The sequence below is a fragment of the Dunckerocampus dactyliophorus genome, chromosome 11 (assembly GCF_027744805.1).
Source record: "Dunckerocampus dactyliophorus isolate RoL2022-P2 chromosome 11, RoL_Ddac_1.1, whole genome shotgun sequence".
NCBI classification, from domain to species: domain Eukaryota; kingdom Metazoa; phylum Chordata; class Actinopteri; order Syngnathiformes; family Syngnathidae; genus Dunckerocampus; species Dunckerocampus dactyliophorus.
Window position 1 is genome coordinate 25,180,567 of NC_072829.1, and position 26,881 is coordinate 25,207,447.

At 43.0% G+C, this 26,881-nt stretch overlaps 2 protein-coding genes across 5 annotated transcripts in view; one reads left to right on the forward strand and one right to left on the reverse strand.

Annotated features, from left to right (window-relative positions):
- The window catches only part of LOC129189636 (uncharacterized), a 30,152-nt gene extending 13,095 nt beyond the window's left edge, over positions 1-17,057 (forward strand). For 3 of the 4 annotated variants that reach the window (XM_054791524.1, XM_054791523.1, XM_054791526.1), the window contains 11 exons: positions 435-698; positions 1,377-1,625; positions 2,415-2,469; positions 2,819-2,876; positions 2,963-3,060; positions 4,630-4,844; positions 4,934-5,196; positions 8,876-9,004; positions 9,573-9,702; positions 9,806-9,853; positions 10,189-17,057. In XM_054791524.1, coding sequence (XP_054647499.1) covers positions 435-698; positions 1,377-1,625; positions 2,415-2,469; positions 2,819-2,876; positions 2,963-3,060; positions 4,630-4,844; positions 4,934-5,196; positions 8,876-9,004; positions 9,573-9,702; positions 9,806-9,853; positions 10,189-10,457 — 1,778 coding nt within the window. In that variant the 3' untranslated portion in view covers positions 10,458-17,057. Of the gene's footprint in view, positions 1-434; positions 699-1,376; positions 1,626-2,414; positions 2,470-2,818; positions 2,877-2,962; positions 3,061-4,629; positions 4,845-4,933; positions 6,047-8,875; positions 9,005-9,572; positions 9,703-9,805; positions 9,854-10,188 lie in introns of those variants that run through there. The other variant, XR_008572833.1, reaches the window with a different exon arrangement.
- LOC129189637 (alpha-1A adrenergic receptor-like) lies at positions 10,827-25,466 on the reverse strand. The gene is made up of 2 exons (XM_054791527.1): positions 24,222-25,466; positions 10,827-13,670 (listed from the first exon to the last, which is right to left on the reverse strand). Exons 1-2 carry the CDS (start codon positions 25,180-25,182, stop codon positions 13,111-13,113), a joined length of 1,521 nt encoding a protein of 506 aa, XP_054647502.1. The 5' UTR covers positions 25,183-25,466; the 3' UTR covers positions 10,827-13,110.
- Positions 25,467-26,881: the final 1,415 nt, after the last annotated feature.

Sequence of the window (26,881 nt, forward strand, 5' to 3'; positions counted from 1 at the left end):
CTTGATTTCGAAAGCTCTATTCGTACATATAAAATGCAACACAATGTGCATTACAGTCGGAGTTAACAGCAACAGCAAGAGTTGTACGGATAACCACATTCCACATCCCATCACCGCTCACACACACACGCACGCACGCAAATGAATGTACTGTATGTATGGCCGAGCATAGGGGAACCAGGTGAAGAGGGGGAGCCGTTTGTACTCCAAAAACCCCCCACTATGATTAAAAATGAAGAATAAATACAACAATAAAATAGCATGAGAATAGAAAATTGGTTAAACTTGTGACATTTGATGCGATTGCAGACATCTTGCAGGGTCTTTTTTATGCACTATGATTATCCTGAAAACGTGCTTTCACCCCCACAAATGATCATGTTCTGCTTTTATGTGATGCCTGACATGACTTTCCCTGTTTGCATTGTTTTTAGAAGGAAAGAAAGAACAAGTGGAGCTTCAACATATCAGGTCTCGGTTTATCACACTGGCATCTTCTTCTCTTTTGGATCACCTGTTGGAGGCGCTTGTGAAGGATGGTGTATTGAGACCCGAAGAGAGAAAAGAAATGCTGGAAGTACCCATGGAACACAGGGCTCAGTCTCTGATTGATCTGGTTCTAAACAAAGGTCCCAACGCAAGCAGGATGATGCTGTTTCACCTACAGCTGAGAGAGACGACACTTGTTGAAGACCTCGGTGAGTTGGAACTGCCCTTTTGCGACCTTCTTTAGCTTCCTTAGACCTATTTTAACAACCAGTCATATGGACTCATGATTTTGACTAAATCTGTTCTTTTAAACCAATATTGGTAACATATCCTAGCTAGTGGTGTTTTATATTTTATATTTTTTATATATTTTTAAATATTTTTTTAAACTGTTATTTGGAGCCAAAGAGGGACAGCATCTTTGAAAGGAAATGAATACGTGCTTAAGTGCTTGAATGTGACTGTAAGGCTAAATGAACCATACAATAACTACATAGCTGCACAGTGGCCAAGTGGGTAATGTTGAGTATACCCCGCCTCTCACCCAAAGTCAGCTGGGATAGGCTCCATCATACCCCCGCAACTCTATTAAGCGGCACAGAAAATGAATGAATGAATAAACACATATAATAAAAGATAACTATATCATGAATAGCTCAGTGAACTTCAGTTTGACCTGCTGTATGTTTTTAAGGGATCAAGCACGAGTGGAATCAGTAGATCTAGGCTTCAGTGTCAGTGAGTCCTGTTCTAGTTTGCCAGTCACACCATCTTTGCTGCAGTTTACATTGTGATGATCCTGAAATGTCCCCTAACCTCCACAAACCAGCATGTTCTTCTTGTTAGCGATGCCTTGCATGACATTCTCTGTTTGCATTGTTTTTCAGATGACGATCAAATGAAGCTTCTACAGATGGGGCCTCGCATGATGTCATCACTGTCTCACTCTTTTTTGTATTACATATTGGCAAAACTTGAAAGAGTACATGTATTGAGACCCTGGGAGAGCCAATACATACTGAAGATCACTGACATGAGAGAAAGATCTCAGTCTCTGATTAATCTGATCATATGTAAAGGTCCAAGAGCATGTAGACAGATGCTGTTTTACCTAAGGATAGCGTTTGAAGCCACAGGTGAGTTGGAGCTGCCCTTTAGTGTCATTGTTTAGCAACCATAGAACTATTTTAACAACCAAACACACAAATGGTGCAAACAATATAAAAATATTGTAATATGGCTGTTTTACTGCATCTAACCTCAGCAGCAATGGCGCGCTGCGAGAGGCCTTCCTTATATATATTTGTATGTATTTCAAATTTAAATCATGCTAAAAGCTAGCACACATGTCTGAAAATCTATTTGCCTAAGACTAAGGTAGTCTCTTTAATAGCAGCACAACATTTGAATCACACTTTAACAGTGTTATTATGAGCCATGAAGAGTTGCGTTCAGAGACACCAAGTAATTTAAGTTGAATTCACGTTTTGAGTGTAGATACGTTTTCTGGGATTTCCAAGCATACTTAAGTGCATCTAATTGTACTTCTGCAGTAAGAGTTATGTAAGTGAGTGATAACAATATCCACTTGTTGTTTTTATTCGTCTTTCTGTTTCTTTAGACCACACTTGTGGTGCACAATTAAGACATGGCAGTACATGGCAGGCCCTGGTACACAACTGTGCAACAAGACAATTATCTCAGTGTGTGTAATTTAAGACAAAAATGCAGGATGGCTGGACTTGATTGCCAAGAGAAAGACATATCACAGACTGGCCAAACAAAGTATAAGATTAAGATGGGAAAAGACCTCAAACCTGGACTCATCTGTCCACACCATTTTTCAGTGTTCCAGTGTCTAATGACTGTGCTACAAATCCACAGTACATGTTCTAAACTATATTTTATACTGCATGTTGTTTTAGAAGGTGACACCAGTGGGACTAGTGGGACCAGTGAGACCAGTGTCAAAAAGGAAATGTAAGTTTTTCTGTCAGTAATGCATATGTTTAGATTTAGATTTGATGTTAGTGACTTTTCGCATGTCACAGGAAAGACTTTCAGAAATGTATTCATTTATTTGTTCATAATGTACTTATTCTCGTTATAGTTTGGAGTAGTCTGGAAATTCACAGAGGGCTTGAACAAAATACCTTTCAAAATACCAATTTTTTCCATTTAAAATTGTAAAACAACCATTTTAGTTAAATTGAACATTTTTAAATAATACAGTCATTGCAAAAATGTGGTGCTATGAAATGTTCGCTTGTAAAATGATATTGTATTGTGTGTATTATGTGTACAAACTGCCGTTTTTAACCACTTTCAGGAAAATGGAGCCAGCATGGTTTGACAGAAGGAGAAGAAACAAATTTGAGATCTTCGATGTGAGTGATTTTTATCCATTTTATTTTTATTATTTTTAAGTCTCGTCTATGTCATGTAAATCAAATGCCTGTCATTTGAAATCCAGGCAGAGTGGCTCACTGCAAGCGCAACGTCAAGTTGTGCTGAGGCTGAATGGACTAAACTTGAGCCAGAAGTGACCCATCCTGATGAGACTTTGTACAGGTGAAGCATATTTTCAGTACTCTCACAGTTGCTGTCCCAGCTGGCTTTGATAAGAAAAAGGCAGACTGCGCTTCGGACTGGTGGCCAGTCCATCCCAAGACACATATGGAGACAACATAGTACTCTATAATTCTCACTATAACAACTAGGAGTGTCCCGAGACTGAGAGGATGTATGAGATTGGGTCCACGACATGAGACGAGATTTCAACATTCATTTTAAGAAAAAATATGACTGGACAAACAAACTTTTTTATTTAACCATATTTATTACATATTATTTACAATATTCAAATTTGGAACTCACGGTGGTCTAGCGGTTAGCATGTTGGTCAACACAGTAACAGTCTGGAGATCCGGAAGACCTGGGTTTGATTCTCCCTTGGGCATTTCTGTGTGGAGTTTGCATGTTCTCACCGTGCATGCGTGGGTTTTCTCCGGGTACTCCGGTTTCCTCCCACATCCAAAAACATGCATGTTAGGTTCATTGGTGATTCTAAATTGTCCATAGGTATGAATGTGAGTGTGAATGATTGTTTGTCTTTCTGTGACTGCGATTGGCTGGCGACCAGTACCCCGCCTGTCACCCGAAGTCATCTGGGATAGGCTCCAGCATGCTCCCGCGACCCTAAAGAGGAGATGCGGTATCGAAAATGGATGGATGGACATTTGGAACTCAACTACATGCTATCTTGTGTGTGCATGTTTTTGCGTGTGTGTGCATGCATTCATATTTCCCTACAATGGTAACTTTCTGCATGCTACTCTCCTCCGTGCTCTCCAACTTTCTCCTTCCTGTCTTCTGTGTTTCGGGCATCATCATGAGCGCCATGATGAGTGCTGCTGACCTCTGATCACATGCACTTCTGCCACCTAGCGGCTGGTTTCATGGCTTAAAATTGCTCTACAGTGGTGCTGAATTGAATCATCACCTCTTTTTGCCTTTTGTGCAAAAAAAAAAAATGTAAAAGATGGATAGATCTGACAAATCTTAAGTAACTTTGCTCAAATATAGAATTGCTCCAGCTTCTGCTTGGACATTAACAAAGCGCCGCAGCTGTTCAACTCTGATGGAAAAAAAACAGCCACATGTCACTTGCTGACGCTGACAACACCAGGTAGGCTGTATTGCAAGGTTTAAAGTGTTCATAAAGCACTAAAGGTGCGGTTCCAACCCTGCCTTGCGCACTGCCACTTCCATATTATACTGTATTATCATTCATATTAGCAATGCCATAGTTCACAGTCTGATAGGCTTCTGGCTGCCATGTTTGTGCGAGACAGCTTTCAGAAATCTCGTCACGTTTGAATTTCACGACGTCTCGTGACACCCCTAATAACAACTTGAATATTTACTGTATAACCATAATTATTACTGGAGTCACAGTCTCACTGAGTGTAAACTGAGCCATGCTGCCTGCCACCAGCGACTCATATACCACATTAAAATTTGTGCGAAACCCCCTCAAGCTGAAAGTCTACACATCAATCATTCTTGATCATTTTATTTCAAATCCATTCAGCTTAGTGCTTTTATTGTCATCATTAGTTTTTCCATTTGTTCCATCAGCTTCCAGTGTGGACCAGGTAAATTCGAATGCAGTGTGTCGGGCCTGCGTTGGGCTTGTTCGGACACAATGAGCTTCAAATACCGCTTTGGCCACTGGTGGGAACACAAGCACAAGCTGGAAGCCATGCAGTACATGGCCGGGGGCCCACTATTGGACATCACAGTCAATGATGGACAGTTCGATGACGTATATCTGCCACACTGGATCTGCATCAGTAAGCAAGCAAGCATGATGTAATTCATATAAGCAATGTCACATACCTGTAGTGCTGGAATGAACAATCTTGCATTCTTTTTTGTGCAGATGATGACAAGACCGCTGTGGAGCAGTTCGCAGTTCTGTGTGTAGATGCTGATGGATATATTGTGGAAAAAGTGTCTGAGGTCACATCATCCCATGTCAGACTACCACACCCAGTTTTCTCTGTAAAAGGAGTGATCGCCTGGATTAGCCGCTTGATGGGTTATCCGCTGCCTCTGAAGTGCAAAGTGTTGATATATCAGACCACGAAAACCTTCCTGACACTGCATGTTTATCTCATCCTGTCTGACCCTGCTCTTGAAGAGGTCATTGTCCATTTTGTTGGCGGAAGATAGTGATGTGCGATACCACACATTTAGTTTTCGATCCGATACCGAGTCAAATTCAGGCTGATATTGGCAATACCGATCTGATACGAGCAATGTAAATCTCTGTGATAGAGGATTCGATTCAAATCTATATACACAGGTAACGATACGATATTTTTTAAAGTATCGATTTGCATACAAACGATACGATTTGATTTGATTCAATTCTACGGTTAATGTTTGTTGATGTAGACATTAATCTTACATTATAAAATAAAGATGCCAATGATATGAAAGTGGCATTCTTACAGTGTTTTGTAATGTGTAAAAGAGCACTCATATCCCCAAGCATGCTGTAAAGCACTGGCAAAAATACGGTCAACAGAACAACATGTCAAATGTATATATTGTTTAGACACAGACCAAAAAAAGACTTGCTCTTTTTCTTTGGTTAATCAATATTTTAGATTCTGTATTTTACATTCTATATTTATCTATATAAAACATAACAATGAAAAAATTCAAGTCTAATTAATAATACGCAATAAATACACAGTGCAAAGCCCCTTAAATAACGACACATCTCTTACAAACACCGATAAGTAAATAGTCACATGGGTGCAATGAAAATGCTGTTTTAGCTTGGAAAAGTAAACAATCCCGTACTCCAAATGTCATAGGAATGGTAATCGTACAACATTTCAGACTGAGCTTCGTGTGTTCAACACTGCAGGTGCAACATTTCAAAGTCTCGCCTCTTTTGGTCTGGCTGGTGAAGTTTGCACTCTTCTTGTAATTAACCCAAAGACGTTCCAAACTTCGGCAGGATTCCACCATCGTGAGACAGGTTAGTTTAGCTAGCTAGCCAGAGCGCACTGGTAGATGAATGTAAAGATTTATGGCTGATTATTATCGAGACAGGAGGCTTATTCCGGCGCATCGAAATCGTTCCCTGCTCAAACCGGATATCCGGTGGAATCGGTTTATCATTCACATCCCTCTCTGATGCCTATACTTATTTACAAATTCACCTAATATGTCTGCTAAATTATAAAAAGTAGTATATTTTATATCGTAGCATAAATAATAGCAGACATTTAATTAATGTATTAAAAAATAAATGAAGACCTTTTATGAAGAAACACACGAGGAGAGACCGCACCTCGCCCGGACGTGGGATACTGGAGCCTCACCCTGGAGCCAGACCTGGGGGAGGGGCTCGCAGGCGAGCGCCTGGTGGTCGGGTTCTCACTCGTGGGGCCCGGCCGAGCTCAGTCCGAACAAGCCACACGGGATCTCCCCGCCGTAGACCCACCAACTGCGGGGGCAAGCATAAGGGTCGGGCGCATTGTGCTTTGGGTGGCGGTCGAGGCGACCAAATCTGGTTCTTGGGACATAGAATGTCACTTCTCTGGCGGGGAAGGAGTCCGAACTTGTGAGAGAGGTTGAGACATTCTGACTAGATGTAGTCAGACTCACCTCGACCCACAGTTAGGGTTCTGGATCCAAACTTCTCGAGAGTGGCTGGATCTTGTTCTACTCTGGAGCTGCTGCTGGGGAGAGGTGTGGGCTTAGTGTTGGCTTATTAATAGACCCCCAACTCGGTGCCTCCACGTTGAAGTCATCCCTGGTTAATGAGAGGGTTATTTCCCGACGCCTTTGGGTTGGGGAAAGGGTCCTGACTGTCGTTTGTGCGTACACGCCGAACGGCAGTTCAGAGTACCCAGCCTTCTTGGATTCCACTGGTGACTCTGTCGTTTTGCTGGGAGACTTCAACGCCCATGTGGGCAATGACAGTGTGACCTGGAGGGGTGTAATTGGGAGGAACGGCCTCCTCGATCTGAAACCATGCGGTGTGATGTTGTTGGACTTCTGTGCGAACCACAGTTTGTCCATCACAAACACCATGTTCGAACATAAGGATGTCCATGTGCACATGGCACCAGGACACCCTAGTCCGCAGGTCTATGATTGATTTTGTAGTCGTATCATTAGACCTGCGTCCGCATGTTCTGGACACGCAGGTAAAGAGAGGGGCTGAGCTGTCAACTGATCACCACCTGGTGATGAGTTCGATTAGATGGCAGGGGAGGATGCTGGACAGACCCGGGAGACCCAAACGTGTAGTGAGGGTGTGCTTTGGCAGAGTTTCCTGTTCGTCGAGTCTTTAGCTCTCACCTCCGGCAGAGCTTCGCCTGCATCCCGGGGATTGAGTCCGAATGGGCTCTATTCCGTGCCTCCATTGCTGAGGCAGCCGATCGGAGCTGCGGCCGCAAGGTGGTCGATGCCAGTTGTGGGGGCAAGCCCCGAACCCATTGGTGGACACCAGAGGTCAGGGCTGCCGTCAAGCTGAAGGAGGAGTCCTATCGAGCATGGATGGCTTGTGGGACTCCTGAAGCAGCTGATATGTACCGGCAGGCCAAGCGGCACGCGGCTTTGGCAGTGGTCGAGGCAAAAACTCGGGACTCGAAGAGGTTCTGGCAAACCGTCCGGCGCCTCAGAAAGGGGAAGCAGTGCCCGGTCCACACTGTTTACAGTGGGGACGGGGGCCTGCTGACCTCGACTGAGGATATACAGTAGTTGGGCGGTGGAAGGAATACTTTGAGGCCCTTCTCAATCCCACTGACATACCTTCCATGGAGGAAGCAGAGGCTGAGGACACGAACGCGGACAGTTCCATCACCGTGGCTGAGGTATCTGGGGTAGTCAAAACGCTCCCCAGTGGCAAAGCTCCGGGGGTGGACGCATTTTGCCCTGAATTCCTCGAGGCTCTGGATGTTGAGGGACTGAGGCAAAGCTCTCAATTTACCGTTCGATCTATGTCTCGGTCGTGACCGAAAGAACGAGATTGCGGATACAAGCGGGTGAAATGAGTTTTCTTCGTTGGGTGGCGGGACTCACCCTAAGAGATAGGGTGAGGAGCTCGGTCATCCGGGAGGAGCTCAGAGTAGAGCCGCTGCTCCTTCACATCGAGAGGAGCCAGTTGAAGTGGCTTGGGCATCTAGTCCGGATGCCTCCCGGAAGCCTCCCTGGTGAGGTGTTTCGGGCATACCCAGCTGGGAGAAGTCCCCAGGGAAGACCTAGGAAACGCTGGAGGGATTATGTCTCACAGCTGGCCTGGGAACGCCTTGGTGTCCTCCTGGTGGAGCTGGAGGAGGTGGTCAGGGACCGGGAAGTCTGGGCTTCCCTACTAAGACTGCTGCCCCCGCGACCTGGACCCGAATAAGCGGAGGAAAATGGAATGGAAAAAAATAGATGTGTTTAAAACAATAATTTTATAATTAGTTTAGTTTATTTATTTATTTTAAACCTTGAAGTATATTGAGGTAGTGGGGTGATTTACAATATAGCCATGCTAATATCCAACAAGACAAAAACAGAGGACAAAATCATGAAATAAATGAAAAAAAAAGAATAAATGATTATTTTTATTCAAAATTCAGACATGACTCCGTTTACCATCTTTCAACGTTTCAACAGACAAATGTTTTAGACAAACATGACCTCAAATGGTGCAAGTATCGATATTTTGGTTTGAGAATCTGGAGCTGGTATTGGAAGTATAGATATTTCGGTATCGATCCGCACATCGCTAGTATAAGAGTGATACAGTTGACATATTATTCTGATGTTACGATGAAGTGTCTTTGTGACATGCTGTTTTTCTCTGGCACAGGCACTCGACAACAAGGCACAAAGATTACATTATGTCAAGATTGAGAAGCCTTACCCTGAAGGGCCCTTGGAACTGGATGACCAATTCCGCCTCAAAGCTGATGATGGCGATGCACAGATATCCCCAGATGTATGACTTGAACTTGGTCTTCTTATTTGCTGATGCAAACATAACACATTACCGTGGAACCATTTGTTGGTCCCTTATATGCTGCCAACTCGTCTGTGTTGAGGTGTGGTCTTCATATTACTAAAACGTGTCCTCTAAAAGATGCTGTCGCTCTTCTGCGACAAAGTACAGTTTCTTTCAACCAAGAATACATGAATATGTAAAGATTTAGTTTGACCCGTAAAGATGAATGGCGTCCAAGGCTGTCACTCACCATGCTCTGGTATATACGTGCATGTCTGTGGCGCGTGCACATATACTAAAGCGGTTTCAGAGAAGTGACTGACAATTTGGAGTCATTTTGTGGTTATGATAACCAAAGGTGTCCAAAGTGTGTCCCGGGGCCCATTTGCGGTTTGTGGCTTTTTTTTTTTTTATTGGCCCGCGACACATTCTTAAAATATAATTTAACAAGAAAACTTAAAATAACAAAAATTGAAACTACGTTCCTCGTCACGGAAACGGAAACATCATTTCCTTTCTACTTCTTGGATGGATTTTTTACAATTCTTTTGTATTTCTTTCACAGGATTTTAAGCTGACGGATGAAAGTCGGGACCCAAATTTCTTTGAGGTGTACATCCAACAACCAGCGCATATATTCAGTCTCAGACTTGAAAATGCAGCTGGACAAGTGTGGAGATGTACGATTCGACAGTGTGAGTGATGGACTTCACAAATTTGTCTTCGCTACTAACCCTGCATGGCCCAGTTATGGGTTGTAGATAAATCCATCAAATTTTCTGCCTTTTTATTTTCCAGCTGACTACACAAACCCACGACCTATTTGGCCAGGAACGAGGACATATGGTAAGGATCATTTTTGCATTGATTTTTGAATGCTTATCAAAACATTATATATTTGTTAACCTTTAACGACCATATTTATTTTACCTTCATTTGGTTTGTTAATAATAAGTATTAGGATTACATTGAAAAAAAAAAAAACGGATACTACAACAATCAAGTAAAAATGTAAGTACATTAACGTGTAATGTTATGAAAATAACCAGTGTGTTTTAACAACGGACTGAACTACTGCCGCCCATTGCCACGTCATTCACATTGTATAACTACTATGCATACAAAAGCACAAACGACAGCTGGGGAACATTTTTTGTGAAATGTTTACTTTATTCTTACAGATGAAGAGCTTAACAGAGTGAGGACTCGCTTTGCGGAGAGGGTCAGTGACGAAGTAATTAATCAGTTGGTGGATGACCTCCTGGGTCTAGACCTGAATGATGGTGAGAAAGATGCAATAATCCAGGGGAACCCGATTCGCACAGACAAGGCACGTGCACTGATTGACACGGTAAGGATGAAAGGAGATGAAGCTTCCAGGAGGATGATCAGTCACCTTCAGCAGAGGGACAATACACTTCACACTCACCTGGGGCTACCCCGGGTATAATGAGTTAGCCAAAGTTAAAGACATTTCAGTTAAGGTGTCCGGTGGGATTAGTGCTGCGCGATGTTGCGATATGTAGGGTAGCCTAACATAAGAATGTCTACCGTACGATATATTTTCCTATCGTTTGCATTGTAATTTTAATGTCTGGACTGCGGTTAGTTCGACTAATGTAACGCTTTGTGATCGCTGGCGGCTAAACCAACAACTCGAACACGTCTAATCTTTTCCATTACTGACAGACACAGCGACAAAGTGCTAATGTTACCTCAAAACCACAAAGTGAAAAAAAAAAAAGTAGTAACAAAAGGAGGGACAAAAAATACTTAGTTTTTTCATTGTCTTGTCCTTTTGTATATAAAATGTGTTTATAAATAAAAGGACAAAATAGAGAAATTGGCATTCATTTCATGTGTATATATATATTTTAAGAATTTTTTTATTTATACATATCGTTATCGGGACATAAAATTTGGTTAATGTCGAAAACTTACGCCACAATTTTGCCGGCTAGCGTACAAAATGGCACGCTTCTTGTCGTATTATTGTTACACTGCATGAGTCCAACTTTAATCTTAATGTATTTTTTGGAAGCAAACATCTTTCGTTGTTAGCATCTTATTATTATACTAGCTAGCTAACAAAATTGGCAACCGGGAGTTAGCTGTGCCACCCGCATATGTCACTCCCAAAAGTGTTGAACACGCAACACATCTTTATCATTTTGATGCATTCAACTATTCTAAATGCATATAAATTGCGAATGAAAGGGACTCATGGCTATCTAAGGTTACTTTTACCTTTACTGAAGACGTGACTGTTCCCAAAGACACAATGCGGCAGCCCCCTCAAAACTTAAAATACTTAAATGACTTCTTGGCTCTCGGTCCACGTCCGTTTAGGATGGCGTCTGGGTAGGCACTAAGGGTCACACTTTACAAGAAGGTACACAAAAATACAGTAGTTACTGAGGAACTAATGAACAACTAATGACTAAGGCACATAAATTTAGAGTAGTTACTGAGGAACTAATGAGTAACTAATGAGTCGTGTTTAGGGTTAGGTAGGTTTGTTCCTCATTAACTACGTACTGTAATTTTGTGTACCTTTTATTGTAAAGTGTTACCGGCACTCAGACCGCGGTCGGCCAGTTATTTCTGATCACCATTTACTCTCACGTACACACTATGGACAATGTGGAGTCTCCAGTTAACCTAACGTGGATGTTTTTGGACTGCGGGGAGAAACTTCAGTGCCCAGAGAAATGCTGGCATTAGTAAACATATTGTTTGTTAACACCTCACAATGTTAAGAAAGTGAACATTATACTTTGTAGTAATTGTAAAGACAATGTTTGACATACCTCTCGTGTTGGATCGCAGATTGCGCAGGTGTTCTTAATATTGTGACTTGAGACTGAGGAGTCTATTTGTAAAGCCAAAGCACTTCATTGAAGATTGTCACCAATGAGATTGGATCACATGAGGTTTATAAATAGACTGATCTGATGTACAACTTGTATGATACTTCAAAAATTACCTCTGATGCAGAGTCTTATCACATATCATGTGCCAATATTTTCATATTATTTTTTTATCATCCACAAGCAATTTATTTTTATAATAAAAAAGCATATATGATTTATTGCCTGTGTGAAATGTAAACTTTTTTTTTTGGAAGTGAAGCAATTATTCAAATGTTTTTCCAAACACGCAAGCACACACACACACACACACACACACACACACACACACACACACACACAGAGGTCTGTTCTCTAAAAAGCCTGGGAGTCAACATGCAAATCTACCTCCTTTAGTTCGAAAGGCCATCATTCAATATGAATTTTTTGCCCAATCAGCATGCTTTGTTTGGATAAGGGTGGACCTTGCATTCTTCTCTTGCGGGACTTCAGCGGAAGAACAAGCTGAGTATCGCACTGTTAATCTGATCTGAAATGGATGTGACAGAAGCAAACACATAGCTCCTACCTTAAAAAAAAAACAAAACATTGCATACTCTTTTCCCAAAAAGCCTTTGTTGACTTCATCAGCCATGTCAGGATTGTCATCCCTTGTGTCTGCGTTGTTCTACATGGCCACAGCGATGTAGTGATTCATGCAGAGGTCAATAAATCTATAGTAGGCAAGGTGGGCTTGCTTGAGAATATTACAAGTACCGTTTTCAATATACGGCATTATGACCACTTGACTAATGAGGTGTTTGCATAGAAGCATAGAATAATACAATTGTATTTTATACTATTGAATACTATTCTGCTTCTAGTTTGCACTGCATGGAATCATACCCAATGTTACAGTGCATAGAGTTAATGCATTGGCCGCATTTGATGGCGCAAGTGGTCACACTGCTGTGGCCACGTTTTAGTACACGTGTACACAGTTAAACAAACCAGGTTGTATTTTATTTTCACAACATTACAATGAACAGGAACAGAAATGAATACGTTTTCCACATTTTACATGGGTCAGGTCACAGATATGACTTGGCTCTTTTATTGTAAGTATTTACTAACTTGACCAAACCGCCTCATTACTTACTGTCTTAATGCCAATCTTCCCAAATGCAGTTAACATCTACACAAACCACTGACGCTTTATGCTTCATAAATACTCATCATCTGCAGCTGATGCGCTCACACATTGTAAGGTGGTTCTGTAAAGGTTTGTTCAACCTCTACCTTGTCTTTTTCCTTCCCAAAGGAGAAAGAAAAAACTCCGTCAGTCATCTCCTGCCCTGCTTTCCCCCCTTTAACATCTGCGATCAGGCATCCCCTGTGGCAGTCTGTGGGGCTGCCGGGCAGAATGTTTGGTGTAGAGGCAGTTGGGGTCCAGGTGTACAACGCCTCGCCCTCAGGGCATGGTGGAAGACCCGTGCTCAGGTAGCTAGGACTCGGACTGGCCGAAGACGGCAGAGTACGCTGACTGCCGTTCAAGCAGCCCCCAGGGGTATGGTCATTGGAGCCTTTGCGCGAGTGTCCAGAGGAGCTGAATGTAGAGGAACGGTAATTGTATGCCCTCCAGCCGGGGCGTTTACGCTGGTGGCACTGGCACCGCAGGATGCGAATGAAGGCGTGCTTGAACTCGCGGTTGTAGCAAGGGTAGATGATGGGATTCAGGCAGCTGTTGAAGTAGCCCAGCCAGAAGATCACCTTGAAGAGGGGTTCAGGCGGGCGCAGGTTCACATTGAAAGAGCCTGGCAGCGGCATAAAAGTGAAGAGAAACATGACATTTAATACAGAAAGCACAGAATGTGTCATTTGTATTGATGATTTCACTTTCACAAGTTTTTTTTTTTGATGGAAGCAGAAATGACCGCGACAGGCTTGTCTGAGGTTCAGAAGCAGGCAGTGACACCGACAACAACTACACTTAGGTCCAGAAGTATCTGGACAGTTATATGTACAGTATGAAGGATAAGCAACAAATGAAGTTGGCTGGAAGGCCTGGCAAGGCATCTCCAGGATGTCCACGGGCTTTAAAATTGGTATTTAATGCAAAGGATCATCCAAATATTCATCTTATATTTACAATCCTGCCACTTTGTTCACATACTAGTGAGGTGCCATTTGAAGGCCGATTGCTGAAGCTGCCACATCCTAAGATCCATTGTTTGCCACTGTACCATTATGATAAATAGCTCATACTTTGTGGCGCAAAGTGGAGATAAATGCGTGGCAAAACACTTTTTTTAATTGATGCTCAAATCATAATCATGTGTTATGGTAATGTTTCTTTTGAAGCGATGGAACTAATGAACCTCAGAGGTCTTTCTTGGCCATCTCTAATTGCAAGCCACCGTGTAGCCAACAGGTGGCAGCGTTGGCAAAGAAAGTGCAATATTGTTAGTCCTATGGTTCCCAAACTTTACAGTCACGTACCCCTTCAGACATTTGATCTGAAGCCATGTACCCCCCACTCCTGCACACTTAAAAAAAACATAAACCTTTTTTATCACAATTAATTTGAAATATTAAAAATTAATTGGTTCATTTATTAATTTCATAGTTCTTGCGGTCAAACGTGTATTCTACATGGTCACATATCGATAAAGCAAGTAGATGCGAGCGTCTTTGTCACACACACAAGAATGCACCGGCGACAGTGCGCAGGAATACGGCGGGAGACAAATAAACGCCGAGCGTTTTGTGAGGTCAGATTTTTACGAGAAGGCATTTTTGCGATGCAAATGTATAAGTCTTTTGAACGCGTATCGTTTTGAAATGCCAAACTCTTTGTCACGTTCAGTGTGCTGCTCTGCTGCCCGCTTGTCTGCCATGTGTTGCAGCACACCGCCGAGCCTACCGGGAGGAGCTAATTAACACACCTGTGGACTTAATTACCTACCTTCTTAAGCTGCTGTCTGTCCTGCCTTCAGTGCCAGATTGTTACCTGATGTCTGCATGTGACCGGCTCCTCCCAGCATCTCTTGTAACTCAGGGTACTCTGCTTTCTGGGCATTTTTTGCCTTTAGTCTCTAAGTACCTTGTTCCCTGCTTGGCTTCTTCCACCAGCGGTTCTTTACGCTTCTCACTCCTGCTCAGTTTTATGCAGCGTTTTTCCTTCTCTGCTAGTTTTTGTCAGCAGCTGCTTGAGTTACCATTTTTGTAGATTTCTCTCGTGTATAGCAGCGTCCTTAGTTCTAGTTATCTTATCTGGGTGTGCTTGTGTTGTACTTTGTATTTATTTTGTCATTATAGTATTTTTTTTTCTACCTTTTGTGAACACTTTCCGTAATGCATTTTTTTTTTTTTTACACGGACTGCCTCGCCTCTGCGTTTGGGATCCAGTTTTTCGGCCTATGGCCGCCCGTAACTCTCTTTACTAAATTTTCCCCAGAAATGAAGCGGAACTACATTCTTCATCACAGAAAGCTCACCAGAACTGGACTTCGGAGACCAAGTGGGGTGTAAGTCGCTGTTAATGGACTACAAAAGCGTATGGTGAGGGGTTTTACAGCCTTAAAGCATATACAGTATTATACTGTAATTGTAAAAAAAAAATGAAGTTGATTACTACGTTGATTTCACTTATTGTGGGCTATTTTGCCGCGGTAAACGAGGGAACATTGGACCAGCAGATAATAGAAGGCTCATTAAAACGCGACGTGACAGATTTATTTTTCAGAGACCTCAGACTTATGAGTCTCACCCCACAAAGACTTAAGACCTGACTAGGACTTGTGACCAAAGACTTGAGACTTGATTTGGACTTGCAAAAAAAAAAAAAAAAAAAAGTAGGGCTGTAACAAATAAATTTCATTATGTAACATTTTTTCATGTAATTAACGCATGCGCACGAGGGCACGCACATCTTCCTGCTATGATGGCAGACGGAAGAATAGTGGAGCGTCCCCACACTGTACGAGTCTGACGCTCTTTTACGTCATTCCGACCTGAGCACATCAACAGCAGTGCAGTTCCAACAACAAATACCGTATGTACTGTATCTCCAACTCACACACGCCTCTCGTCCGCTCATCCTGGGAGCGACACTTCCTCGTTCTCATTACAAGAAGGCGCGATGCATTTAGGGACACTGAACAAAAACGGCATAAAACATGAAGTGGATAATGTTATCGCTCACTTTAACTCCTAATTTGGATGTACAGTTTGCTACATTTAAGTGTGCTGGAAAATATGATGAAAACAAGTACATTTACCTTAAATTGTGATGTCTTTGAACGCAACCCCTCGTTGCTCATAATGTGTTTTAAAGTGTGATTCAAAAGCTCTTAAAAGGATTTGTGTGGTATCTTTTTTTAGTTTGACAAATTCCGTTCATTTGGAGCTGTTAATACATTTCTATATAATCCTGTCATTTATCTTTGTTAATTACAGCAAAAACAGATGTAATAATTCCCGACTATGAACATGCTTAGCTAGCAAGCTTGTTGCTTTGTGGAGCACCGCACAGTTTGATAAGGTCATCCCTCACGCGTTATCATTATCGCAGAACTACCGAGACCCAAATGATCTCATATTTCATTTTTACGACAATATCGGCCCATAATATCAGTCTGCCGGTATTCGACATCCCTAATAATTAAAACAGACAACCTTACAATCTATCAATTGAACAGGATGTCCCACCTTGATAAGGTGATAATTAGGAAGGGCATTGATCTTTTAAACGTCGATAAATGCATACTTTTGATGCTTTCATCAATGCCTCTTTAGTTATCTTGAGAGGACGGTCACCATCTGTATCCCTTGAGGGTTGTTTGTGTTGAAAAGCTATAGCAGAAGACACAGGGAGTGACATTTAGAAGACACGGGGAGTGAAATGAAGTGCTTGGTTGTGCATATAATCAGTGGAAGGGTTATTGTAATTGGTGTTGACCCTTTTGCTGAGAAAAGTCTGAATGCCCTTCCTGAGGACACCCATATGAAGGCGTATTATAGTAAAATGTAGGATTCTTACAAGAATACAGTGGACCCTCAGTTAGCGTGTTTTGTTTTGGGTTTTTTTGGTTAACGTCAAATTTACCCCACATTTTTCCCCCGGTTTGCGTGCATTCTTAGGTTAGCTTGCGTCTGTGTAGGCTCTCAGTCGTACAGGAGTTGTCCATCGAGGAAAAGGCTTCATGAGACGTCATCTGTACTTCTGTGAAGAAGGTGTCGGACGTTTCGCTCCTCATCCGAAGAGCTTCGTCAGCGAACTAATAAGTGCTGGTAGCTTAGGCCTTAAATACAGTAAGAGTGGGCGGAAATGGTGTGCCAACACCCTCCTCCTATTGGTTCCTTACACTAAGCCTGGGCGGAGTAGTGGTATACCACTACTACCACTAGGATAGGATTATACCACTACTCCGCCCAGGCTTAGTGTAAGGAACCAATAGGAGGAGGGTGTTGGCACACCAATTCCGCCCACTCTTACTGTATTTAAGGCCTAAGCTACCAGCACTTATTAGTTCGCTGACGAAGCTCTTCAGATGAGGAGCGAAACGTCCGACACCTTCTTCACAGAAGTACAGATGACGTCTCAAGAAGCCTTTTCCTCTTAGGTTAGCTTGTTGTTTTGCTGTGAGTTGTTTCTTGAATTCAGTGGTGTTTCTCACCACCTTTTATCAAAATGCCGGCACTTGCAGCTTTCTTTGGCTCCATTTTGGGTTATAGTATTGACGTGCGAACTATTGAATAAAAAAAAAACTCATGTCAAAACAGGAAGCTGGTTGATCTTGCTGCCACGTTGTCTTTGGGGCCAGTCACATCAAGAATCACGGTTTCAATGAAGGTAGAGGTCCTGACATCCCCGCCTACGTGCTCCTATGTGCTAAAAATGGAGAAAATCGCAAGACGCACACACGGATTTTCAAACCCAGACAATGTGCAAAGCCTGGAGGATGAAAATTGGGATGCAAATTATTTTCTGCCTGGATGCAGGAAAACCTTGCACGCAGCCAGGCTGCAAGGACAAGGCAGGGGAGGAGTACGTGACCCCTGCGTGTGACGCGAGTGTAAAAGAGAGGCTTATGGGTGTGAAGTCACTTCGCGCACGCACGGAGACTGTGCGGAACACGTACGGGGCAAGCACGTGCTCCACGACACACGCAAGCGGTGAGTACTTGCCGTATAATAGCCCGTGCAGCCAGCGCACTTCCTCACTGTGTCTTTGCGTAGAAACATACATTTCTCAGTGTAGTGCAGGAGCCCAAGGTTGTGGGCTATCTGAACCCAAAACGTCCACAACGCCACCTAGCCACAACAAGTACTACCTGTCATTTCATAAACGCTACAGGATGGCACCCAGGAAGTCCAAGAAGGGAGCAAAGCAGAATAGGAGACAAAAGGGAGTGAGCGAAGCTGGAAGAGGCAGATGATCGGTTTGATCCAGTAACGCCGGCACCTTCTGTCGCCCAAGATGCTTCCTGATGACCACTAACGCAAGGGCTTCACCGTCTTCTTCCTCCTCGACCAACATGAGATGATGGTGTAGCCATGATGATTCAGAGGAGGACCAAGATGCTGGGCTTTTATACCCGTGGAAAACGGTCACGATCGCCGTAGGAAGCCAGTCAAGCCGTAGGAAGCCATCTTGCAATCGAAGTCAGTGGGCCGCACGAGCCTCGTACGAAGCCCACAGACGTACGCAGCCTTGCAAGAAGCGCACCGAGCACTCTCAATCTAAAAGCTACCAATTTTCTTACGGAGGGCGAGCGGCAAGCACGTGGGAGTCACCAATCACTTGCTCCATAAGTACGACACACTTGCAACCCGTCTGATACCCTACTTCCTCTACGTCAGGGGTGGGCAAAATTCTTGACTCGCGGAACGCATTGAGTTAACCAAATTGACCCGGGGGTCAGACTATACAGTATGTTTGATACACGCACAATAGTTTGTTTCTAATTCAGTCCACCTGGAATTATGTCGTATCTGTCAAAGTGTCATACAATCTGCTATATGAGCTTGTGTCCCTTTTTTTCAGGAGCACTTTAAACATCAGACTCCATCAAATAGTGATATTGAATTTTACTTTTTTATTTTTTTATTGAATAAGACACCCGGAATGTACATGAATAAAGGATGTGTGATATACAATATGAACTATGAACAATAAAACATTGGCTATTGAAGTGTGTGAATATCCCTCCTGTTTTGCTTCCCAGACAGTGCAGTGGGAAGGTTAAGTTGTGTGTCACATATTTGTTGACCTGTGTGTGTTTGGCACCATAGGTGAGGTAGTTGTCTGGATCGCTGCGTGTGGAAAGCTACTTAAACCATCAAAAGGTTGTCTCAGATTGACTGACTCTGGCTGCGTGCAAGTCATGTTGTCAGCTTGTATGTTAAAAGTTAAAATTACTTTGGAAGCAACTGGCAGGCTGGATGTGGCCCCCGGGCCATGGTTTGCCCACCTCTGCTCTACGTGCTTGTGATCAAATTTCCCAATACTTGCACAGCCCATGCGTGTGTCAACACGTATGTCAGGATGTAAGGAGCGCTTTTAAATGTATGTTTAACCCTTTCATTCATTTATATGCATGTCAAACTGTAATTGTAACACTCTATAAACGTGTTTTGTGTTAACATTCTTGGCTTTCTGGAACAGTTTAATTGGATTTACACTATTTCCTTCAGGAAACATTTATGTGGTTAACGTCCGTTTAGAGTCAAACATTCTGGAACGAATTGCAGGGATAGTTCTGATTTTTTTGACATGAAGTTGTCTGACATCCCCACCAGCAGTGGACGACACCAACCGTGACTAACGCCGTCTTCCATTGTGGAACACATAGATAAACAAGATGGACGCAGCGCTCTGCCGCGGAAGAAGAGTGGCAATAGCGCGAGCGTCTTCATCACATACACATGAATGCACAGGCAGCAGTGCGCAGGGAGACGGCGGGAGACAAATATAACGGCGAGTGTTTTGTGCGGTGTTATATGTATTACCCTTTTGAACGCATATTGTTCTGAGAAGCCCAACTCTTTACTTTAAATGACCCAGCAACTATGCGGAACTATGTTCCTCGTCACGCATCTCCGACCAGAACTGGACTCATGGGACCAATCGAGGGAGTAAGTCACTGTTGCACTACACTGTTGATAGGGAAGTCATACAACTACATGTCAAAAAATCCGAACTTTCCCTTTTTAATGACGCTAACCAAGGTTCGGTTGTACTCTAAATTTTATACATTTTATTCCTGCGAAGTTAGGTTTTTTTCCCTCATTAACAGAACTTTATTCTTGTCGTATATTTTGTTCCCAACAAGAAAATGGTACATTTTAAACACAGGAAGTGAACAAACTATCAGTAATTGCTGAGACACAGAAGGTGTGGAATTCCGACTCCTTTTCAGACATGTTGAATTGTGCAAGTGCAAACGTGTACTTCAATGTAACTTAAGCATGTTCGAAATAAACTAAACCTTTATATATGAATATATTTTTCTCTTCAGTGTGCCATTACTGCTCCTTCATCCAGATACGTAAAGAATCCTGTTTAGACTCGTCACTAAGCAATGCCCATTAGAAATGTGCAGAACTTGGCAGGTTTCACAGAAAGACCCTAATTACAATCAATATCCATTCGTTTCAAGTGACCCAGCTATTATTGCTCTCGCAGATTGCTCTCGGTGAAACCACAACATGATGACATTTATGGAAAATTGGATTCAACGTCCCGGGTGACCCATCCTATCAGCCGTGCTGGCCCATGACCTCGCCGGTTTCCTCATCGGCTAACACATTCATTAGATTATCTTCCTCCCATAAACATTTCCACAACACTCGGAGCACACAAGTTGCGGAGTGTGAAGATGCCAAAGCACACTTAGTGTACACTGCTGTATTTAAAAAAACCAAAACATTTACATGAATGCTACCAAGTCACTCCAAGTGTTAGCTTCTTTCACTTTCAGACACTCTGCTTGCACCATTTAAACACAACGCTTTCACGAGACATTAGTGCCTGTTTGGGGTGTTAAAGAGCTGCGGGGAATGTGTGCAGTCAAGTAACACACAGATCCCCAGAGGACGAGTGATTTCTCTTTCGCCGAGTTGATGAGAAGTATAGGGCTCATAAACGCCTAAGTATAGATCCTTCCTTCCTACCAGTTACCATTTTACCTTTTCTTCTGCTGGAATGGTCTGGCACTGTAAAAAAAAGAAGAAGAAGAAGAAGAAAAAAAAAAAAAAATATATATATATATATATATATATATATATATATATATATATATATATATATATATATATATATATATATATATATATATATATATACACACTGTGTATATAGTGCATTTCTGTATTTTACTGCTTTATTTTATTAATTTACGAGTTTTGCGTAAAGTGCCTGGTATTTATGATGCCTAGGATTTATATGGTCCATCGTTTATGGCTGTTAATCGGTTTCAGACCCAAAGCGAAGTAGGATTCCTAACTTATAAATTAAATATTTTGGTAGAGCATAAAAAACCTGTTTACAACATTCTAAATAAGTTTTTTACATCATTAGAGCCCTGAAGTAACACCCCTATAGTCACCTTTGCACTCGTATTACCCAATATAGTAGACATAATCAGACTTGTGCTCGTGTTTGTTGCTATAAATATGTTCCATCGGGGAGCTGAGTGGCGGGCAAGAAGAAGTGAAGCGAGTTCGGAGTTGAGTTTTAGCTTGGTGTGGGTTACGGCCGCAACAGTAGCGTGTGTTTTTTATTAGCGGTTATTGTGAGATGATTGAAACCTGCAATAAAACCTGTTGCGCCGGTGGTCAAGTCTGATGCTTGTGTGTCAGTAGCATTCCCGACACCTGGGATAGATCGACTCACTTTACATGATCGCCAAAGAGAAACATTGTTTTGAAAGGACCACTTGGAAACCGTCATACAGACTGTTTCAGGCAAATTAGAAATGGTCATGAAGTCAAGTTGCTTGATGCCCTATCGCACTGAATCAGTATGCTTCACCAGAGATGGGGCTGAGAAATACCCTCAAACAGTTTTTTGGCAGTTGGTCATTCAGTGTTACATAAACACTGAACTCTTCCTGTCCCCTGACTCTGCTCTGTGAAGCCGCTTACATCTTCAAATCACAACTCAACTATGTGCTTTTAGCTTGTAGGTTTACATGGGGGGGCTTGGTAATCCCTGCTGTGGAACACTGACTATTGATCCCGAGAAAGGTAAAGGGTTATCAACGCAGTTCCTATATGAAAACACTGAATTACACTGTATACGCACAACTTACATATGCGTACTCCACCATGACAAAATGCGAGAATAGATCAAGGACCTGACTTCAAATCATCTTCAACTTATCAGACATGTAAGGCATGTCATGATTTTTAGTGTGCGAGAAAGTCTGTTATACTAAAGAGAGTTCGGATTTTTTGACATGAAGTTGTGAGGTCCCCATCATCAGTGTAGCCCATCAAACGCGACTTACCCCACCACTTGGTCTCTTAAGTCCACTTCTGGTCGGATTTGGGTTATTACGTACGTAGTTCCAGGTAGTCGCTGGGGTTGCACAAGTTAGGAGTTTGGCTTCTCAAAACAATATGCGTTCAAAAGAGTAATACATTTGCATCATAAAAATACCTCCTAGAAAAAAATCTGACCTCACAAATCACTCTGCGTTTATATTTGTCTCCCGGCGTACCCCTACGTACCGCCACCTGTCGATTCTTGTGTATGTGACAAAGGCGCTCGCATCTTCATCCGCGACGGAGCGCCACGGCCACCATCTTGTTTACGTGGGTGTTCCACAGCAGAAGAAGATGCGAGTGTCTTCACCACATACACAAGAATACAGAGGCGACAGTGCACAGGGATACGGCGGAAGACAAATATAACGCCGAGAGATTTGTGAAGTCTGTTTTTTTTTTTTTTTGGAGGCTTTTTATGATGTAAATATTTTACTCTTTTCAACACATATTGTTTTCAGAAGCCAAACTCTTTACTTAATTGGCCCCGGCAACTAAGCGGAACTACGTTCCTCGTCACGGATCTCCAACCAGAACCGAACTCACAGGACCAATTGGGAGGGAGCGTCACTTTTGGTGTAGTCCACTGCTGATGGGGATTTGGTTTGGTTTAGTTTATTTGAACATGAAGGTTACAATGGAATACATCTCGTGAATCATTCTTTGACAGTTCCACATGTCCAAAAGGAGTAGGAAGAAGCAAAGCTTATTTAATCCTACCCCCCATCTATTCCACATCTAGTACAGTACATGTAGTTCACTTCCTGGATTCCATGTCATGTTTTCAGTGATAGTCAGGATAACACATAATAGATAATGGTGAGATAGCCCTCCCCCCCAAAAAAGAAAGAACATTCATAATAATGATAATAATGATGACAATACTAAATAAATAAATAAGAACAAAGCTTTTTCTTTTTTTTTTCCTTTTTTTTTTAAACACAACAAAGAAAATTATAAAAAAAATAAAAATAAAAATAAATAAATAAAAAATAAAATTTAATTAAATAAAAATAAAATAAAATAAAATAAAATAAAATAAAAAATAAAAAAATAAAATAAAATAACAAACCTGACAGAACAATCAGGACTCTTCTGCCTTGTATTTAGCAAACATCAACTGCTTGTATTGTTTTTTGAATTTGCTCATCTCTGTACATTGTTTGAGTTCCTTACTCAATCCGTTCCATAATTTAATTCCACACACGGAAATGCTGTGGGTTTTCAGCGTTGTTCTCGCATATAAATGTTTTAGGTTTAATTTTCCTCTAAGATCATATTTCTCCTCTCTGATTGAGAATACAACTTCATGTCAAAAAATCCTAACTATCCCTTTTACCCAGCTGACTACTGGCACGTTTACAGAAATGTTTAGTTTTAATGTGAAGAGAATTTCAAGCATAGAGTTGTTAAAATCAATTAAATTGGAGGAAATTCTGCTTCTGCACTAATAATAATGGTCCTCCTTCACCTTGGCCATGTTTGTATGTACGCATATTGAGTAAATCTTGCGGAGTAATTGTTCAACGTAGTGGACATATGGAAGTACAAGGGCTGGGATGTTTCACACCATTTTCGAATGGGAGCATACGTGAGCCTTAAAACAAAATAAATGAATAGACCGAGCACCGGACTACTGGACCCATGGAGCACTATTGGCCGCCATATTGGGGCGTGCAAATATTTGATTGCCCCGTGTGCGAGAAACTCAAGCCACTACACAGCTTGTGTCGGGTTTCAACATTGTGCAGGTGTGCCTAATGTTTTGACGGTGGAGGTTGAAATGCGACACAAAGTTCATTGTAGGAACCTACCTATGGGCAGGGCGAGGAAGAAGGGAAGCCAACAAAGTGTAAACATGCCCACCACAACTCCCAAAGTTTTCGCTGCCTTCTTCTCCCGGGAGAACTTGAGCAGTTTGACCGTGAGGGAGCTTCTGGATTGGTGCCCGCGGCCCTTGCCTGTGCCGCAAGTGGCGGGCTCGTCGTGCACCTGGCAGCCCTTGTGGATCCTTAGGGTCAGCTCGCTGGAATTCATCCTCTCACGCATCACACCAGCCTCCAGGTTCTTGGTGGTCCGTTTGGCCACGATGTACACCCGGCAGTACATGGAGAGAATGACGACGAGAGGAATGTAGAAGGAGCCGAGGGAGGAGAAGAGCGCGTAAAAGGGCTCCTCGGTGATGAGGCACACCGTGTCGTCCGGCGACGGCGGCTGCTTCCACCCTAGCAGCGGTCCGATGGAGATGACCACGGACAGCACCCACACCCCGAGCATGGCCAGCAGAGCCCGCTTCTCCGTCACGATGCCCGGGTACTGCAGCGGGTGACTCACGCCGATGTAGCGGTCGATGGAGATGACGCACAGGCTCATGATGGATGCGGTGCAGCACAGCACGTCCACCGCCGCCCAGATGTCACAAAAAATCCTCCCGAACACCCAGTAGTCGAGGATCTCCTGGGTGGCCGACACCGGCAGCACCGTGGTGCCCAGCAGCAGGTCTGCGATGGCCAAGTTGATGATGAAGTAGTTGGTCGGCGTGCGCAGGTGCCTGTTGCACACCACAGAGAGGATGACGAGGATGTTGCCCGCGATGGCGAACACGATGAAAGCCCCAAGTACCAAGCCGAGCGGGATGGCCCGGCTGAGGGCCACTTCGCCCGGCTCCGTGCGGTTCCCACCCGAGCTGTCGGTGAAGTTGGCCGGAGGAGTCCCGTCCAGTTCCGTGGACTCATTTTTCCACAAGTTCGTGACATTTTCAGTGCTCGCAGTCATTTTGACTGAACGGGTCCTCCATAGCAGGATTCACATGTCTCACCAAATAGTTCACCTAAACACACCAACTCGCATAGTTGAAATGCTTGGTAGAAGCGTCGGTGCAGTATGATAGTCCTACTCCAGTCCTGCTTCTCTCTCTCGGGACTGCGTGGACAAGTGAGGGAGGGCAGGCCTGTCATCCACTGGCCAAACAGACCACATGTACAAAACAATCCATCCTGGAGACCTATGTGCATTTAGGAAAGCTCCACCGTGCCTCTTGCATTTGTGCATCCTCCTGGTGGGAGGGGACTTCATTCAAATGAGAGCAGAGGAGGGTCAGTTGTGGCCAAAGTGCATTGCTTGTTGGAGGTCCTTGTGCAATCAATATGCAGATGTTGTCAGGAATTATTATAAGACCATAATAGTGCTTGGTGGCAGCCCTGCAATACGTTTGTTTGGTGTGAGATTGCTAAAGCCACACACGCGCCCCCTCTCCCAAATCTCTCTTGGCGCAGTTCAGAGGCACACAGGCTGATAAGACTTATGGAGTGCAAATAAAAGAACAAAATATAGGATAATTGCAATTATTTAGAACATACTTGACAATGTTGCACATTCAACATGTCCAGGAAGAAGCCGAGTTTGTTTAATCGAGCCCCCACCCCGACAGCGTCACCATGTGGCGTATTTGTCTGAATATTTTTCTGATGGCACAGGCAGCGCAGTGTCATGATTTGCACTCTGCTTGGCCTGCTGCCCGCCGCGGTGTCGTTGCAGCTCCGCAGAGGAACCTTCTCTCCAGCTGGTTTGATTAGCACAGCTGCGGCACATCACCAGTCAAGCCCTTCATATGCGGTACTTTGCCGTCTGGTCAGCTAGTTGCCAGATTGTCTACGTTTTGTCATTCTCGTGAACCTTTTATCCCTTGCTGTCAAGTGTTTCCAGTAACTTGTTGAGCATTTTTGTATTTTCTTCATTTGCTACTGAGTTTTTTTTTTGTTTGTTCTTTCTTTTTTTTCTCCTCTGAGTTTGTTCTGTTTATTAAAATGCCTTTTTTGACGCCACTCCGTTTGTGTCTGGGGTCCACAACTCCTGGCACCCGTGCCAGCTAACCCTAAAACACAGTAGAGGCGCATGTTTTGACAAATGTTCACCCTTTTGTAAGCAGCGGCACAGCTCTCTTTTAAATATCGCATACAATGTAACCTCCAAGTTGTTGCGAATAGAATGTGAATTCATTGTGAAAAGTGAAACCATTTGTTAAAAGCCCCAACCTGAAACCATTAAGCGTACAGACAGTGTTTTTAGTAACATTTTCAAAAACATAGCATCTATTTTAATGCATGGGAATTATTTTCAAACAAAACCTTGCGTTTCAAAAGTGATTCTACTAGTTGTGGTCCAAGCAGTCATGTGACTTTAAGAGTTGATTTTGTTAATTCAGCAAAAGAGCAGGGAGGTCTTCTTTCAGCAGTTTTAGCTATCCCAGCTATCCCTGATGCGTGGTTACCTCTAAAAACTGCAACAGGCTGAAAGAACAGAGGGTTTAAAAATAAATCTGGTTCTCCCGACACTTTCCAGTCATCTAGACCTTGATGAGATTTTTACAGCATTCATTCAGGGAAGATTTGGGGATTAGACATCAGCCCTTCAACCGGCACAAGTGCTCTTTCTCAGTGGATGAATCACTTGGAATTACGGCACATCATACCTG